This window comes from Dunckerocampus dactyliophorus, chromosome 15, assembly GCF_027744805.1.
Source record: "Dunckerocampus dactyliophorus isolate RoL2022-P2 chromosome 15, RoL_Ddac_1.1, whole genome shotgun sequence".
Classification (NCBI taxonomy): domain Eukaryota; kingdom Metazoa; phylum Chordata; class Actinopteri; order Syngnathiformes; family Syngnathidae; genus Dunckerocampus; species Dunckerocampus dactyliophorus.
The window spans coordinates 9,473,439-9,491,389 of NC_072833.1; the positions used below are offsets into that span (position 1 = coordinate 9,473,439).

Sequence of the window (17,951 nt, forward strand, 5' to 3'; positions counted from 1 at the left end):
TGCGGCGCCAACTCACAACAAACAACACAAAATGAAGGGGCCACGCCCCCCCAAAATACATCAAGTGTTGCAAATGCTCATCAAGAATGGCCGCATTGTCGGCCTGCTGCACTCGAGCATGTGGAGCTGATGAACACAACGTTGCAAAGTCTTTATCGCCGCAGTTTGGCGCTCTCCTGATGGGCCGAAGCTGCAGAACCGGCCACCCATCTGGTCCCTTTTTTGCAGGCCCTCGCTCAAATAGAAGTGCCAATCACTGTAATTGGCACCCTGCCGCTCAATTGTCCTGGTGTAGAGAAGTGCCTCATGCTGACGTCTGGGCCTGGGATGTGTGTGTGTGTGTGTGTGTGTGTGTGTGTGTATGGAGGGGCGGTGGTTCTTCCTCCTCAAATCTGTTTCTCAAATTTTCTTTCTTGTTAAACTCTCGACGGTGTGTTGCTTCAAAAGCTATTAGAAAGGCTTGAAAATTCACACATTACATCATGTAAATTGTCTGGCTGATTTAAATGTGAAAGTCATTTTTATTTTTACATTTGCCTAATGCACTGACTCCAAGAACTTCTTTAAAAGACTATTAGAGGGAGGCGAAGGATGCATAACACAGAAGACAGAAGGCAAGTGACATAGACATATATTTATATGAATAAAAATACATTATTGTACAAGATCTCGGCTGATTGTGCCCAGAAAACAGATGCAAGCCTCTTTAAATAAGTGCAAAATGTTAATGAGACAAAGAACTGTAAAGCATAATTAGAAAAGTTTTGTTTTTCCTGTTCCAATCACACACAAAGACCCTTTTGTATAGAATAGTTATCTGTAAATTCAATACAGAGAGTTATGCTGTGTCTCAATTGGCGCACTTCCATTCTTACACTGAGTATTTTGAGACGTATGGAAAATTGCAACGCACAGTACACAGATGTTGCACCGAAAACGCTCGAAATGGTGAGTGCGCAGTGAGGGACACTTGCCACCCTCGAACGTCACCATCTTGGCTACGTAGCGCAAGAGGAGGGGCTAATTCAAGTGGTTGCAAATGACTATTAAAAAGGAGAGAAGAAGAAGAAAGTAAATATTGCAATCGTCATTTTGTAATGGATTTGGGACACTCTCAGGAAGTAAGTACACAGTGCACAAAGTGTACTTATTGAAGTGCACTGACGGAGGTATTCCATTTGAGACACAGGTTCAGTGTGATGTGTACTGCTGGAAGAAAAGAATCTCAAGTGTCGTTTTACTTTTCCACAAAGCACATGGCAGCATTTGCAGAGAAGCACTGCAAGATGACGGAGGAGGAAACAACATGACTGTGCTCCAGCGCAGTGCCACCAAAGCAAAGAGAGAGTTAAAGAACATTCTTTCTTATGCACCATATTGAAGTGTGCTCACTTTGTTTCGGTGACGTCACAGCGGGGAGGCCGCCGGACAAAGAAGTCTAGGTTCTGACACCGGAGCGGGAAGCAGGCCTTGGGGATCTCTCAGCTCCATCGCGCTGCTCAGTACTTGAATGATGAAGGGCGCTTACAGACAATAACGGCAAGCGTGAAGGGCCGAGGACATTACAGACGCGCACATCCAAACATAACAAGCCAGCAGAACCAGAACTACGTCGGTGGAAGCTGTTTACGTCCAGCGAGGTAGTGTTTTTTTTTTTTTTTTTTTTTCTATCTTGCAGCTGCTTTAAACGCCTTTCATAAAAGCGATGTCTTTATAAGCAGTGTCAGGGGCTTTAAAAGAAGTCTCTGCACCTTCGGAGAACTTATTAGAGCTCACAGTGAGAAAGAAGAAAATACACAGCCATGAAAAGGGAGGAAAAAGTCATGTGACATGTGGCTCAAATTGAGGCCAAACCGATGTTTTTCATTCTCACTGAAGGAAGGCCGCCATCGCATGCCACATCTTGGCGTAAGGCTTGTGAAAAAAAAAAAAAAAAACTGCATTTGACCGGTAGAGAACTTTGTAACAAAGCTGTCACTCAAACAGGTTCAGTGGAGGAGAGGATGGGAAAGACAAACAAACATAAAGTGCTTTGAACCACACGTCAACTTACACAGTAGGGAAGATTTTCGTGTGTGTTCCTTGCAAGTGCTAAATGGAACATGTGGCACTATGAATGCAAACCACAGTAAACACTAAGGGTTTAACGGTACACGTATTCATAATCTAGGGGCATAACGGTACACGTAGTCCTAATTTAGGGGTGTAACAGTAGTTTATTTATTTGGGACAGTGCACATGAATGAACAGTCTGATACTTCTGTGCAGACTGTAAATGAGCCACATTCTACAGTAGCATAGCTGCTAATTTTGAATTGCAGTCCCAAGTACATGTGTTTGTCATCCAAGTTTGGATTTATTCCTTTTTATTGGAGAACTTTGCAAGAGTTGAAAGGCTGTCATTTGTCAGAAGAATATAATAATGTTGCAATGTTCCAATAACGTCAGATTGTGAGGGAAAAAAAAAATGGTACAAATCGACAAGATGAAAGGAAAAAAAAGAAATCCCCCGACCTTAACATGTGAAAAAGTTGTGCAAAGTTGTAAAATACTGCAATTCATTCCATTTCTATGGCGCTTGTCCTCACTGGGGTTGTGGCGGGGGGGATGCTGGAGCCTATCCCAGCTGACTTCGGGCGAGAGGCGGGCTGAAAATACTGCAATTTTACGAGAAAAAAAGTCGGAATTTTACAAGAATAAAGCGGTAAAATGAGTGAATGAATGACTTTTATGGACTAGAAAAAGGTTGCAATTTAGAAAATGAAAATGGTCATATTGTGAGAAGTTGCCGTTTCACAAGATTTTATATAGATGGAATTCTATCGGCCTGCTAGCAGGTTGTATTTTTTTTACGTGTCATTTTAGAAATCATTAAAGCTGTATCCACAAAAGCTAAGCACTTAGGTACATTTTGTTCTCAGCCGTGACTTTAAAACCAAGGTCCTGATCGCGTACCGTTACACCCCTAGTAGACAGCAAACATGCTCTTCTTCTGCCATGTGTGGCTCGTTAAAGCAAAGACGCCACAAATGAGGAGCTGGCACGCTACCAAGTGGACCAGGACCGCTTGGGGTCACTGAAACTATGAGAGCTAGATGGTCCAGGTTCTACCATAGGAAGTTAGTACATAGACACAAGCAAAGCAAGAATTTACACAAACTACTGCCGGACCACAAACATTTTTAAATAACACATTTAAAAGCTACGCTTACTCTTTTTCGATCCAGATTGAGACAGCATGATAAACACTTGATGCTGTCCTGGGTCGCATTCTGATTATTTTTATCCACACACACACACGCACACACACACACACACACACACACACACACACACAAACACAATAGAGAGTGTGTCAAATTGCCATCCAGTTTTTTTTCCTCCATCACATGACGGTCACATGATGTTCTTGTCAGCACTCGGCCGCCATCGACACGTACTTGCCGTGACCTGGGAGTCATTTTAGGAAACTGTTTTCTTGCCGCCCAGATCCGCTTCCTTCCTGTCAATCCTCAGGTACGGCTCAAAGGCCGACGACCCGCAGCCGTAGGCAGAGGTCAGTTCATGATGTGCTCCGCCCAGCAGAGGCATGGAGAAGCAGAGGGAGTGCGGCGGTGGGACGGCGAGCCGAGGGGACACCGGGGTGCCACCTAGCGGGGGCAGCGATAGCCCAAACGTGGCCCCCGGGAGGGAGCTGGGGGGAGTGCCCCCACTGATACCGGGGGAGGTGGAGGAGCTGCCGCCCCTGGGGCTGCTCAGAAGAGCGCCGTTGGCCGGGTGCGGCGTGGGGCCCAGGAGCGGGTTCGGGGGCGGAGCCGGGCCTGACAGGAGGCGGCCCTGCTCCAGCAGACGCAGGATGTTGCAGGTAGCAAAGGACTCGGACGAAGTGGAGGAGCGCTTATCTGAATCCTTGGTGGTGTCCTTCTTCTGCTTGGTCCGACGGTTTTGGAACCACACCTTCACCTGCAGCGACGAGCAGACAAACAAATGGGTCACATGATAGGAGAAGCCCCTCGTGTGCACCTGACCTCTTCCTGACCCCTTCCTCCAATCCGAAACACAGCAGGAACCTTAACGTGATGCAGGAAGTACAGGAGGACAAAAAGTTGTCACGGCAGTCAAAGAATGCTTAGTGAACTGCATCTGTCCTTGTCGGCCATGTTTAATGCATGCGCCGCAGCACAAATCCAATGTATAGCGTGTTGTGTGTCGATTAGAGGGCGCAGGAAGCGTGCATGAAAAATGGATGCTGAACGACATTCCCTGAAGCATGCATAACCATCACATCACATGACTAAGCTGGGCGCTGCTGCGTGCAGGTGACCGGGTCAGCCGGGTGTTAATAAAGTATCGGTGCTAAGCGAGGGCGGAGTCAACAGGCATTCCTGGCAATGGAGCTCATGGAGACAGCTGGCGGCCATGACACGTATAATGGGATTGAAGCAGTGTGATGGATTCCTGTCATGCTTCCCGCTTGTTATTGACACGCCCACTTTCCATAAAAGGCTTTTACGATGCATCCAGGCCCCTCCCCTCGTCGTTGTGTGATGGGCGTGACCTGCGCAGCACTACTATCCATGGCTGAGGATTTGATTGGAGGGGGAAATGATGAGAGGAGAAGAAAGCAAAGCTGCCTTTGGTACATCTACACTATTGGACGTAAATCCTTTTTAATGGGATCCAGGGTTCAGTTCTCGGGCACAGATTACCAGAGAAATCTGGATCTGGCGTGACCTGTATTTTCCCCGGACCTCGCCCTCTGCACCCGCCCTGCTGCCGCCCTCTCGGAGTGAACGGAAGCAACAAGTGCAACAGGAAGTTCACTTCTGTCACTGGGGAAAATGTATAAAAAATAAATGACGCCCCGCCCAATACTGTAGTCCACGAACTAACGCAGAGGAGGGGGTTTAAATCCAAGGTCAGCTGTATATGACAAGGTTGGCCAGGCAGGGCTCAGCCAATCAGGAAGTGAGAATCCAAACAGCTGCAAAACTTGGAGGTTACGCCAGAACAAGCGGCAGACCTCAAACCTCAGCTACGGGCCCCAAAATCAGTATTTCTAGAAAAAAAAATCCAACATCCAGGCCGTCAAAGAGCACGAGGTCAACCAAGCACTCATTTTCACACTTTCTGTGACCCACTGATCCTGGTCAAACATGTGACGCGCTGCAGCTACACAATTAACACACTTTACCAAGCCACGACACACAACGTGACAAAAACGTGAAGGGACCGTCCAATAAGAGAAATCACTGGACTAAGCTGGACGAGACCCACAAATACACAAAGCAGTGGCAACAATAGACTTATTATATTTGCCAAATACATTCTTCTAAATTAGATCAGGGGTGTCCAAAGTTCGTTCTAGTGAGGGCCGCATACATAAAAATGGAAGGATAGGGGCGCCACTTTGATAGATTTTGTACATGAAATAGTACTGTTGCAGCCTAAAAGGCCCGATTTCACCGCAAAAGTTGTGAATGTTTGAGGCTTTTTATTTTCCAATAACATTGGCTCAGCTTGTGATTTTATGAAGTCGTTATGAATGTTAAGTGTTCTTTGTAAGCTTACCCCTAAAAAGCACAGGACTTGAACAAATGTAGCAAAATATGCTTTATTTGAATATTGAACTCCAGTGCAGAGCACATTTTTGAACATTGACAGCAATTTACCAGTCCCTCCGTGATCTTCCGGGCCCTTTTCGAGATGCCTGATTTTGCCAGAGTTTTTTCCCCCAGAATTGGGATAGAAATGGGAATGTTAGTTGTTTTTTTTTAAGTGTTTGCTGCAGTAAAATTGCGAGAGAAGCGAACGTTTTCATAAATCGATTTTTCCCCCTGTGTAATTATAATAGGGAAATCTGCTGAAGAAGATGAGCAAAAAGACCGAGAAAAGCATCTTACCAACATGGCACCAAAAATGTGCAAAACAGGCTTTGTTCGGGCAGATAATAAAGATGATAGCTCAGCCTTCACATGAGGACAAAAAAACCCAGAAGAAAAGCTTTTGCAGTTAAAAAAAAAAACTATTTATGCTGAAGACGACTAAACAATGCAAATACTCTCGAGGGACATCACCAGAGAAATGACACTTTCTATCCCAGCTGTACACTGACTCCATTTAGGTATATCCAAGCTTCATTTCTGGGATTCTCGCTTGTACTAAAAATGGTTGATACTATATATGCACATATGCCCGTTAACGTAATTTTCAATATATTCTCTATTTATAAAATGTATCTTTAGGCTTTGAGTGTTTACCTACATCTTTTAACCAACAGTTAGCGTGTTCTGCTGCCATTTTGACACGTGACCAATTCACACAAATGCGTGCGCAGTTTGCAAAACAAACACCACCAAAGGCTCCCTTGTTGTCCACAAGTTGCAGACAACCTCCGTGTATGTTTTGCACTTGAAAAATGCTTGTCGATCGTAAACTTTTGCTTGCGTTCCAACACATTGCACGTGGTTTACCCCAACTCTCGTTGAAAACATTGAGGAATTGTTGAGTGCGATCTATAGCGGTGGTTTTTGGTGGTAAATGAGAGACGATGAGAGGATCTCATCACACGTTCACATCGCTTTCAAGATAAACAAGGAAGTGAGGACGTGGGTGGGCGATGCAGGGACACATTTAATTGGTTGGACATTTGAGCGCTTCTTAGGGACAAATTCCACTGGTGAACATGATGATGATTGGACAAAATGTGTGGGGGAAGTTGCAGGGATTGGACAAAGTTGTGGGGCTGCGCATGATTCACAGGAATTGGTTGAATTTGTGTTAATTGGTGCGATTGCAACATTACAAAATCCTGGAGGGTCTGACTGCTAAACGCAATCTGATCCAGTCTTATTGCGAAATGGATTAAAATCATTTTTCTCCTCAAAATTCCGCTGGTCATAATGACAACATGACCATATTAACTTGTTGGAATTTTTATACATTTGCAAACATCATGGTAAAGGGTTTTTTTTTTGTTTTTTTTTAAATTTTGTTTGCAATTCTTAATAGATTTTCAAAAATCACAAAAAAATAAATCCTCCATAAATCATTATGGAGTGTTGCATGTAGAATTTTGAGTAGAAAAATTGTCTAAAATGTCAAACTATATCTCATTAATAATGAATTGATTTTATTTTTACAGCATGCAGGCGGCCAATAAAAAATTAGCTTTGGCCAAAAATGGCTCCCAGGCCTCACTTTGTTCTAGAAGCTACATAATCAGTCAGCTCAACTATTTTTCTTTCACTTTCTTATCCAATATTCTGTCCTACTGGAAGACAAGATAGGACATACTTCTAAACAACAGCCATTACAACCTTGTGGTTGCTTCCAGGGCCGTAGTGGGGGTTATCATGGACTATGGGACAAGGTCAAGGGTCTCCTTATCTATAAACATTCTCTAAACCAGGGGGGTCCAAACTTTGAAGGAGGGGGGGGGGGGGGGGGGGGGGTAATAGTGGTAATAGTAATGGTTTGATTTATTTGAACGTGCATACAGGTTACACTGGAATACATCACATGGCAGGGAGAAGCAAAGCTTATTTAATCCTACCCCCCCATCCGTTTTACGTCAATTGCAATATACATTTGTTCACTTCCTGTCTTCCAAACGCACTCTCGGACAATGATAAGGTAATGTAACAATGTGGTAAAATAGTCGTCACATTTCCTGTCACCGTCACTACTTCATATGACAGTCATAATACATAATATGTATGAAATAGACATAACACAACATAGTTGGTAATGGGTGATTACGGACAGGACAGACCTGCCAGTTTGTGTTTGTCAGCATGTCGCCAGTAATATAACGTTGTAGAAATATTTATTCTACACCATGACTTTCTACAGACCGTGTATTGTCTTTAATGTAAGTGTGATGTCATTATACTTGCTAATCAGACAATATAAATTAATATAAAATACATAAAAATGTCATAAGCGAGTCATTTGCAGTACCGCTTCAACCTGAACGGGTGGGGGCGCACGTGAGCTGGAAGGTGCTTGTGTCACTGGTCACAAAGGAAAAGCCATCAAATGCATTCAAGATATTTTTTAGAATGAATGAATTGGACTAGCAAGATGGAGGATTATACTGCATACCCAAGCTCACCAGGATCAGACTTTTACAACAAAGTATCAGAACCTTTCCTGGGGATGCAGAGGCTGCATGTACTTCATACTGTATGTAAATTAAAGAACACAAATGTTGATCAGTTTATTGTTTTAAAAATTGTGTAAGAAGTACAGCATCTGAAAACATTTTTCTAACCGAGGTGAATTATTCTCCTCTTTTTTACTTATCCTCATAATGAGCAACCTGTGTTAACATAAAAAAACATTGCTTCACCAGCCATGAACCTCACCGCACGTCACTGCTCATTAATAATCCATTTATTTTAACGATACACCATGGGCCAGTAAAAAACAAGCAGCTGGCCAAGCCTAGCCCCCGGTATACGACTTTATTAGATGGGGACCATCATTGATGCTGTCTTCTGGTAAAGCGGTACCAAAAATTCTGGATTTAAAACTCTACACAGCACAAAATCTGCACTTTTAAAGGTTTTTAATTAGCTACAGACTGCAGTGGCTGTGTCATTGAGTGTCTTTTAGACATACCTGCTGCATTTGAGACCTTATTTTAATTTCTCCTTCACGGCCACAGCACTGGACTGATTGGGTCCGGTCTTTCTTAACTTTTTGCGTCCACCGTGGTGATGCTGTGTCTTCCTCCGATGTGTGGGGTCCCTCAGAGCTCAGTTTTAGACACCCTCCTTTTTCACCTCTCCATGTTTCCTTTTGGGTTGATACTAAAGAGGCACGGCCTGTCGTTCCACTGCTATGCAGACGACAGCCAGAACTACCTCTGAAAAAACAAGATGCATATTCTCCTACACCTTCATTAAATTGTCCGGATGGCATTAAAGCTCGGATGGCTAACAACTTCCTGAATTTTAACACAGATGAGACAGAGGTGAGTTTTTGACGGCACCACAGGATTAGTACCCACCTTATATCTTGGCATCTCTGACAAATATGTCAAATCTACTGTCACCAATCTGGTAATTAAAATAGATCCCCGTCTTAAACTCGACAGCCAGATCAGGGCAGTTGTTAAATGTGTTTTTTTATTATCTGAAGCAATTAGCAAAATGAAAACCCATGCTGGAAATGCTTTTGTTACCTGTAGGCCAGACTACTGTGATGCACTTTACGTAGGGGTTAGTGGGTCCTCCACCTCTCGCTTCCAGATGACTGAAAACGCTGCTGCACGTCTTTTACCTGTCACGCTCCGAAACGAGCACATTTCACCCACTTTATAGCTTCACTTCACTGGCTTCCCATTCATATGAGGATTCACTCTAAAATGATTACATTTGCTTTTAAATCACCACACGAGCTTGCCCCATCTTACCTGTCTGAGATGCCACATCTGGATGAACCCACTCGTTCTCTCAGGTCAACCAATCAGCTCCCCCGCCGTACCAAAATGCAGGCTAAAACTAATAAGTGATCCTGCTTTTACTGCGGCAGCTTCTAAACTTTGGAATGATGGCCCTCTATCTATTTGACCTATTCACCTCTTTGCCTGTTTTTAAATCTTTTAAACACTTTTTTTCCTCCGTGTTCAACACCCTGCGAGGCAATGGCACGATTTTATTATTTTACTATTTTTTTTCTATTTTATTTATTTTACAGATGTTTTGTATGCCTCACCTTCATGTACAGCACTTTGGTCCAGTATGGCTGGACCATAAATAAAGTTGGACTGACTCGGCCGTTGTTTCTTGCGTCGTTATGAAGCCGACCAAAGTGCTCGTTCATCTAGTCGCTGCTAGCTAGAGGTTACTCCACTCGACCTCAGTCGTCTCGACGCCACAAACCTCCAAACTTTTTACCAGACGGATTCACCTGGACCAGCCTGAGTAGTTGGCGATGTCGGACCAGCCAGGTTCAGCCAGGGGTTAACCCCATCTTATAGAATGGCTGATAGATATGGCGGCCTAATCCTCTTTAGCACAAAAGCACTTGGGACGGTTATGAGGCCCACCACCTCTTTCAGCCCTCCCCGCCTTCAAGGCCCCCCCGCCCCAGCTGGGTACGATCACGGTGGGACGGGGGCCCGTGCTGCAAAGCTGCACAGGATGACACTCAGTCATGTCAATATTTGTCACACCTCTTGCCTGCAGGTGTCTACCATCTCACGCTCAGGTAATCCGCCATTTTAACGTCATGACACGTCTGGCCGGCACGTGGATGACCTTTCGCCTTCCCGGTTGGCTGAGGTTGATGAGTCTTCCGAGACTGTTGGTGGTCAGCTGATCTTGCGCCTTTCTGTTCCATCAAAGCTAAAATGTCTCATTTCCTTTCGCTAGCATCGGGACAATCCTGCGACTGTGTGGCCCGTGCGCCGCGTCCACACAGTCGTGCGTCATGGCGGCGTCCTCCGCACACAATAACTGCCTTGACACCCAAGTTGCGTCACGTCTGTTCAACAACAACGCCGCACGTTGTTTCAACACAACAAACACTCATCTGCTCTGTGACCACACGGGACGCAGCAGAATCCAACTCGGAAATAAGAGCACAAATGCATAAAGAGATGTCTCCTTCAGAATAAAAGCTGGATCACTCTCCCTGTCAATCAAAAATGATATCTTCCATTCAATTTACATCAGTGATGCCAAAGTGCGGCCCGGGGCCATTTGTGACCCATTTTGCATTGGCCCACGGCTTCTTCTGTACACAAAATTAAACAAAGCCTCACATCCAAACAATTACAAACTATTCAGTTTGTCAGCCACAACACAAAACTGAATTAAATATATTGAACTACATATTTACATATTTTCACCTACATTGCATTGTTTTTTAGCTTGTAATTAAGTAAGGAATATCAAATAAAGTGGTATGGCAACTCCATACTTCATTTTTTCTGGCTTTGGATGCCCCTCATTTATGTGCTACAGTACATGTATTAAATAAAAGCACACAACTCTACGTAACGTTGCAATGACAACAGTTGTCTCAATGTAAAATATGTCAATAAGAAAAAATAATGATTTGCATTCCGGGCTCATGTTTAGAAAAATGAAATTCCATTTCCAAATGTACTTTGCATTTCCAAGTCATGTTTGGTTGTCAAAAGCCTCAGGTTGTTTCTAAAAAGCGCTTTTATGCTGCTGCAAAAAACACATCAAAATAGAAATGTAGGAAAAATAAATCTTAAATAACGTACCTTCTACTAAGCTAACTGATTTTAATTTCTGCTAAATAAATTGTTATCTGAATTAACATTATGATAATATATATAATTAAAAATGTGCCCATAAATGAATTACATTAATTAGATGGCTGTTAAGTGCGATTGTAAAATTTATTCTGATGTGGTTTACATTTAGAAGTAAAAACTAAATGGAAATTTTTACAGTCATCCATTTTCTTTTCTGTATCTTCTCAATGTGTCATTTGTTTTGAATGGCAGCAAAAATGTGCAAAAAAAAAAGTGTTTTAGTTTAAATTAACATTCTGGAACTTTATAATTGAGAATCAATCATTTCCAATTAGACATTAGCAACAATCATTTTAAAGGAAGAAAGAACGAATCATGAAAAAGGACTGGAATTGTTGCAGCACGAGAATAATGAAATAAAACATGAGGACCTCCATTAGCATCCTCAAAGTCAACACTGTTTTTCTGTTTGATTTTGTTTTCACAGATTGTATTACAAAGGAACAAAGGAATTCAAAGCAAAGGCATTCTATTCTGCCATCTGCTCTATAAGATAGATCAATTACATAGATCTATTTTTTGTGTGATTTATAATAATAATTATAATAATAATAATAGTTCTGGATTACATTTATGTAGCGCTTTTCAAGGTATCCAAAGCGCTTCACATTGAATTTAGGATTTATGGGAAATTGTATTTTTTAAATGTCATATAACACCAAATAAGCTAATAAATAAAAGCTGAAGGTGTTTCTCTGCTAGTTTTACATTCAAATAAATGTATTAGAATTATTGAACGATGTAACGATACAACAACAGGTGAGGACAGGTGTTGAGGGCGGGCGCCACTGGCTCCTCTTCTCTGATTGGCTCACGAACCAACAATGCTCCTTTAGCAAGCCAATCAGAACCTCGCAAAGCGACCGAGGCACGTTTCAGTGTATGGACTCTCACCTGGGTCTCAGACAGGTTCAGCTGGCGGGCCAGCTCGGTTCGTTCGCGGCCCACAACGTACTGGCACCGCTGGAACTCCAGCTCCAGACGGTACAGCTGTTCGGCTGTGAAGGACGTCCGGGTGCGCTTGGGCCGGTCCAAGTCGAGCCCCTTGGGCAGGACGATCTCCCGGATGGTTCCTTTGGCGTCTTTGGGGAAGACAGAAGAGGCATTCATTAACGTCACTCAACTCTCATTTACGTCCCAACGCGGAAGTGAAAGCAGGCCTACTGGCTCTGCGAACACACACGCACGTTGTGTGCAAAACACAACTATAAACGATTCTGTGTGCGTGTGTGTGTGTGTGAGTGTGAGTGAGAGAGGGACAGATAGCGAGAGAGAGAGCGTTGAAAAAAAGCAGAATTAAAAAAGAAACGATGATGTCACGCACTAACTGGATCTGCACGTGATCAATATTCAAAACAACCTGAATCAAATGTGTTTTTTAAAGTAAAATGTATGCCATCAAGTATTTACTTTTCATTCCACTCGGTCTACATTTAAACTATTTTCAAAATGATCATGTTTTTGTGTGTGTTTTTTTGCTTGAACATTGAAAAAGATAATTAAATAGTCATGTCATTAAATGTATTAATTGGGAGGGACATAACAGCTACAAAAAAAAAGTTTTATTGACTGCAATTATCAAAATTATTGGAATATTTCTAAAGTGATGTTTGCAAATGTATTTCTACCATGATATTTTCTAAAGTGTCTATTTGTTGACATTTGTCCTGGCGAGAAGTCCTCTTTGTCCAAAGGTTTGAAGTCATGAAATATGTAACTCACTAAAACATAAACACGCTTGAATTAAATATGAAAGGCAAGTGATTCAAGCAAATACAAGAAAATAAAATAAAAATAAGAATGAAAGAAGTTATCATGTCAGGAGGACTTTAAAGCTAAAGGTTTGTCCTTTTTTATTTCACTTATTTTATTGATTATTAGAATTGTATATTTGCATTACTTCTATTTAATTGGCCAAAGGGAAATAGAATAAAATAAGCAGGAAGTGATGCCCCTGACAGTTTTGAGCTTGCAGTAAAAGGAGAGAAAACCAAATGACCTGATGACCTCTCGGTGACCCCGGCCTTAAAAACAAAAATCAACCTAAGACAATCAAGTGGCCTCTCAGACCACATAAACCAATTTTTAAATTCACACTTTCATGTGAAAAAAACCCACTAAATGTACACAACACACTGGAAATAATACTTATTATATTAGTATTATTACACAAAATTGATTGCTGGCTGGATATATACATATACATACATATATCGACAACATGATCAATGTGGAATGAAATAATTAACGAATTCGCCGATTAGAAAAACACATTTAACAACTAAAGAAAACCCCTCGTGTATTAATTACTTTTAAATGTGTGTGTGTTTTCGTCATTGGAAAAGACAACGTGGATTGTTTTCCTAGCAGCGTTCCAAATGGAGGAATTGTATTTTATTTGACGTTCTCTGATTTTATTGTCCGGTTAGGTGGCATCGTGCAGGAGGGCGTGGCCAGCTGAATGGTAAATTAAATATAAATGAAAGAAATATCCATTAATGATGCAGACAAAGACAATCAGCCGTTTTGCTAGGAAAAAAAATATTGAGTGAATCTTTTTTTTTTAGTAGTCTTATTTGTGTATGAGTTCACTGTTCAAATGGGCTCCTATAACAAGAAACGATTGAAACATTTGCAATGCGGAATATTTATTTTTACAAGCAAATATGTTTTCTTTCAGAATTGGATGATATTTGAGTTAAATAACAATAATAATCAAATCGTTTTAATGCGGTCATGATGTACATAAAAATGCAACAAAAAAAGAAGATGCAGTTGTAAATTAAATGAAATAAAAATACAATTATATCAAAGTAAATATATAAATACATTTACTCACCTCTTACCAGGATCCTCCGGCAATACTCGGGGTCAACTCCTAAAAGTTTGTCGTGGCCGTCCTCGCTGGAGGATGTCGGTGTGGACGAGGAGGTCCCCGGGGTGTCGGAGGAGCTGTGCACCGGGGACCGGCACTTGGCGTCCAGCCTATCCGGACACAGTGGCTTGGGTCCACAGCGGTGGTTCCGATCGCCCATTGCGGCCTGATCGAACATGAAGCTGCAGAGGATGTGAGGCTACTTATTTTTCTTCTTCTTATCCTCTTTGTGAGCGGGGGGCATGCCCTCCTCTCCTCGTCTACGGAACCTCTAGATCCACTAAAGCCGAGACACGCCGTCCTGCCTCCAAACCGGACTGGACCTCAGGTGTGTTGGCATGACGTGGAAGTCCGGTCTGAGCAGCCGGGCCGGAGAGAGCAGCTCTCTGGAGGAGCCTGAAGGTGGACAAGGAAGTCAGGCTGGAAGGTGTAAGGGGGTGGGTGGGAGGTGGGTTGGGGAGGCGGGGGGGGGGGGTAGCCGGATATTTGGCGGGGAGGTGCCACACACATACACACACACAAAATTGAGAGGCGGTCAGTCACTTTTCTTGCATTCGATGAGGTGGGGGGAGATGGACAGGAAATGCACTTGTTCGGGATGAAGACAGGAAGACACCACCGTCTCAAGTCTGACTTAGTTGTCTTTCTCCGAGCCAACACACCTCACTGCCGGAGGAGCAGAAAATTATTTGAAGGGCCACTTCACTGGGGGAAGGCACACGTGATGTCACTTCCGGGTATACCCTGATTGGCCGGCTGGCACCAGAGGGGGCGGTCTTGACACCACGGTGGCCTGCAGGAAACCCAAGCAGGGTCGACTGCAGGGCTTCCCCATCCATGATACTTATTTGATACCAACCTTTTTACACCGGCAACACTGATCGTTTTATTTTTTTTTTTTTACATAAAAAAACATTTCAATGTTGACATGCTAAGAATTAAATATATTTTTATACATCTCTTTTAACGTTCATTCAACATTGAAACGTTTTCTTGTAACATTATGTATTTTATCTTTATTCTTCCTTGGTAATGTTGTGATACAGGTCGTGTTTACATATATCCCTGTGGGCTATAAAAGATCAAATGTGTCGGTGTGTGTTTAAGAATGATGCAGAATGACTGTCATCATTCCAGTATTTAAATGTACATTTTATTCTGTTGTAGAAAATACAAATCTTTCTGTAAGTAATTGTTACACTGCAAGATCATGTGATGCTATTACTACAGTAGTTAAATTATACACAAAGTCAACGCTGAGAAAGCATTCTTTTCAACACATGATATAGTTTTCTTCTTAATTCCCAAATGTTAAAAGTGATTTAAAAAAAAAAAAAACAGTGGACGATCATAACACTTACAAAGATGGTCATGACGTCATCCTGATGGTGGGTGTTTACAAGCTTTTTATGTATCATTTTGTAATTTGACAATTGTTGTGGTGTACTTAATGGTTACATGTATATATGGACGCATCAACTTTCTCTATAGGTTACTTTTGAAACACTTTAAATGTGCCTTGTGCTATAGCCTTGTGTTTGACTTGAACCCATGAAGTCCCTAAGTGAGCATAAGAAACATTTTAGAGTGGTTGTCATGTGACAGTCATGTGACTTTCCCAGGGCAGTGTTTCCCCAAAATGGCCATCTGTATGTAAGATAGCTGATTTCAAACTTTTTTCTTTTTTTCTTACAATTAAAGCTCAATTTAAATTAATTTAACTATTCTAATGTTTCGATAGGGTGTCAAGTATTACAATTCAACTGTTCTTGCTATGTTTCTTCAATTAATTGCGTAGAAAACAGGCTAGGAAAATAATCGCTATGTGGCTTTTAGACTTAAAATGACTATGGAAAGACATGAAGTATTTGTCACAATAGCAAAAATGCAAATACGACTCTCAATAAATGTTACGGTTTCGATTATTTTCAGTGGATATATGTTCTTTGCTTCAAATCAAAGTACATTTGTGTTACATACAAAGTGTCAAGTTGAGTTATTTTCTAATGAGGAATACATTTACCACGGACATTGCAACATATCACGCACCTTTGACCTGACTTGGTAGTATTTCACACGTACTTGGTCTGTGGTATATCACTCATCTTTTACTTTCAATGTTTCTGGATACTTATGGGTTTTATGGATTCGTTGAGTTGAACAACAAACGTTGTCGTGTTGTGATGCTTCCAACATAGAGTAAAAAGTCAAAGTGTTTTGTGCGGGATTATATTATTATAGCTTTGCTGTGAGTGTGTTGTTTTATTTTTCTCTTCCAAGGTCGTAATTACTGCACACAGCCGCCGCTTGTTACGCCTTTCAGCTGGCCTAATCTCAGCCGCCATCAATAGGAGCTGTCAATCACACGCTGCACTCAGCAGAGACAAGAGGCGGCTGATTGCTGTGTTCACGCGCGCGCGCGCGCACACACACAAACACACACATCTAAAAAGCATGCACATTTCCATCACATCTGACTTTGCTGGAGATGTGCACTGTGATTTCTTCTGGTGCCCTGCTGTTATGTGGCGATGATTTGTGTCATAAATTGTTTATTGTCTTTAAAGCTACAAACAAACATTCATCAGGTGAGAGGCGTGCAGCAATGCATGGTGGGGAATACAGACCTCGTCAGTCAGCATGTTGGGGTCTTTTTTTAACTACTTTTATTACTATTTCATACCCCCTACAACTGATTAACAATGACACTTTTTCCACAGCTGTACTTCGATCGTATTGATCCAATGTGATTGATTGGAAATGGCAGTGATGCTGCATACAACTGATCAGCTAAATTAACAGATCTTACAGTAATCCCCGGGATCATCCTGGAGGCTATGTATGCAAGGAGGAAGGATGCTTTTATTGTTCTGAATGTTTCTTATATATATATATATATATATATATATATATATATATATATATATATATATATATATATATATATACACACACACATACGCCCATACAATAGAGGCCAGATTTCCTAAAACTATAAATTGTTTTCAACTTTACAGCATCCTCATCGAGTCTTTGTATGACGACGCGCAGACCACATTCATGATAATGAACATATTAACACATTCACATCAGGAAATTTATTTTCCATCATTATCAATATGTAAACAAAGAACTAAAGTGTCGGTTTTCTTTAACATGTATTCATTAAGAATACTTAAGTTCTTTTTTTAGCAATAATTGAGAATTACATACAAATTAAACACCAAGTAAAATAATGACATTTTTAAATCATCTGAGAGCACAAATATATTTGACTATAAAACCCAGTTTAGGATTGCAGCGTGTATTTAAAACTTGCCATTCTCTCGTCAAGCGTGAATTTCTGTCTATTCATCATGAACGAAGGTTTTTATAAAGGAAATTGACGTCACGTCCTAGAAAAACACAAACAAAACTGTCCAATATACTAATATATGTCTAGAATTAAAATGGAACATTTCAAATATATTGTGGACGCAAGTATCCCGGTGCGCGCGCGCGTGTGTTGCGTGTGTATGCGCGCGCGCGCGTGTGTGTGTGTGTCCGTGGGATGTCCTCACGTGTCCCCCAGACTTTCAGTTTTTCCAGGCAACAATATTTTCCCAGTAAGCAGTTGAAAATGGCATCAAAGATGGCTTTCTCAAATCCCAAAATATTTACATTTTAGCTTCACGACTCAAACAGCAACAATGTAGTTTTTTAAAGTACTGTTACTAACAAAACCAAATTAACATAGTAAGTTTGACAGCCACAGTTTGCCGTCTTGTTTTACAATAT

The 17,951-nt window shown here is 41.7% G+C and overlaps 1 protein-coding gene across 2 annotated transcripts; it reads right to left on the reverse strand.

Moving 5' to 3' along the window:
• Window positions 1-623: 623 nt before the first annotated feature.
• On the reverse strand, window positions 624-17,077 carry vax2 (ventral anterior homeobox 2). 2 transcript variants are annotated; one of them, XM_054753461.1, is made up of 4 exons: window positions 14,718-17,077; window positions 14,139-14,570; window positions 12,194-12,381; window positions 624-3,963 (listed from the first exon to the last, which is right to left on the reverse strand). In XM_054753461.1, the coding sequence occupies exons 2-4, from the start codon at window positions 14,350-14,352 to the stop codon at window positions 3,463-3,465; spliced, it is 903 nt and encodes a 300-aa protein (XP_054609436.1). In that variant the 5' UTR covers window positions 14,353-14,570; window positions 14,718-17,077; the 3' UTR covers window positions 624-3,462. The 2 variants fall into 2 exon arrangements, with proteins under 2 accessions (XP_054609436.1, XP_054609435.1); XM_054753460.1 differs by having other exon boundaries at window positions 14,139-17,077.
• Between the last annotated feature and the right edge of the window lie 874 nt (window positions 17,078-17,951).

Excerpts from the sequence above, each read along its gene's own strand:
- vax2 (XM_054753461.1), bottom strand. The coding sequence starts at position 14,352 with ATGTTCGATCAGGCCGCAATGGGCGATCGGAACCACCGCTGTGGACCC. Across the intron at positions 12,382-14,138 it reads CCGGAGGATCCTGGTAAGAG|ACGCCAAAGGAACCATCCGG; the intron begins GTGAGTAAATGT and ends TCTTCCCCAAAG. Across the intron at positions 3,964-12,193 it reads TGAACCTGTCTGAGACCCAG|GTGAAGGTGTGGTTCCAAAA; the intron begins GTGAGAGTCCAT and ends TCGTCGCTGCAG.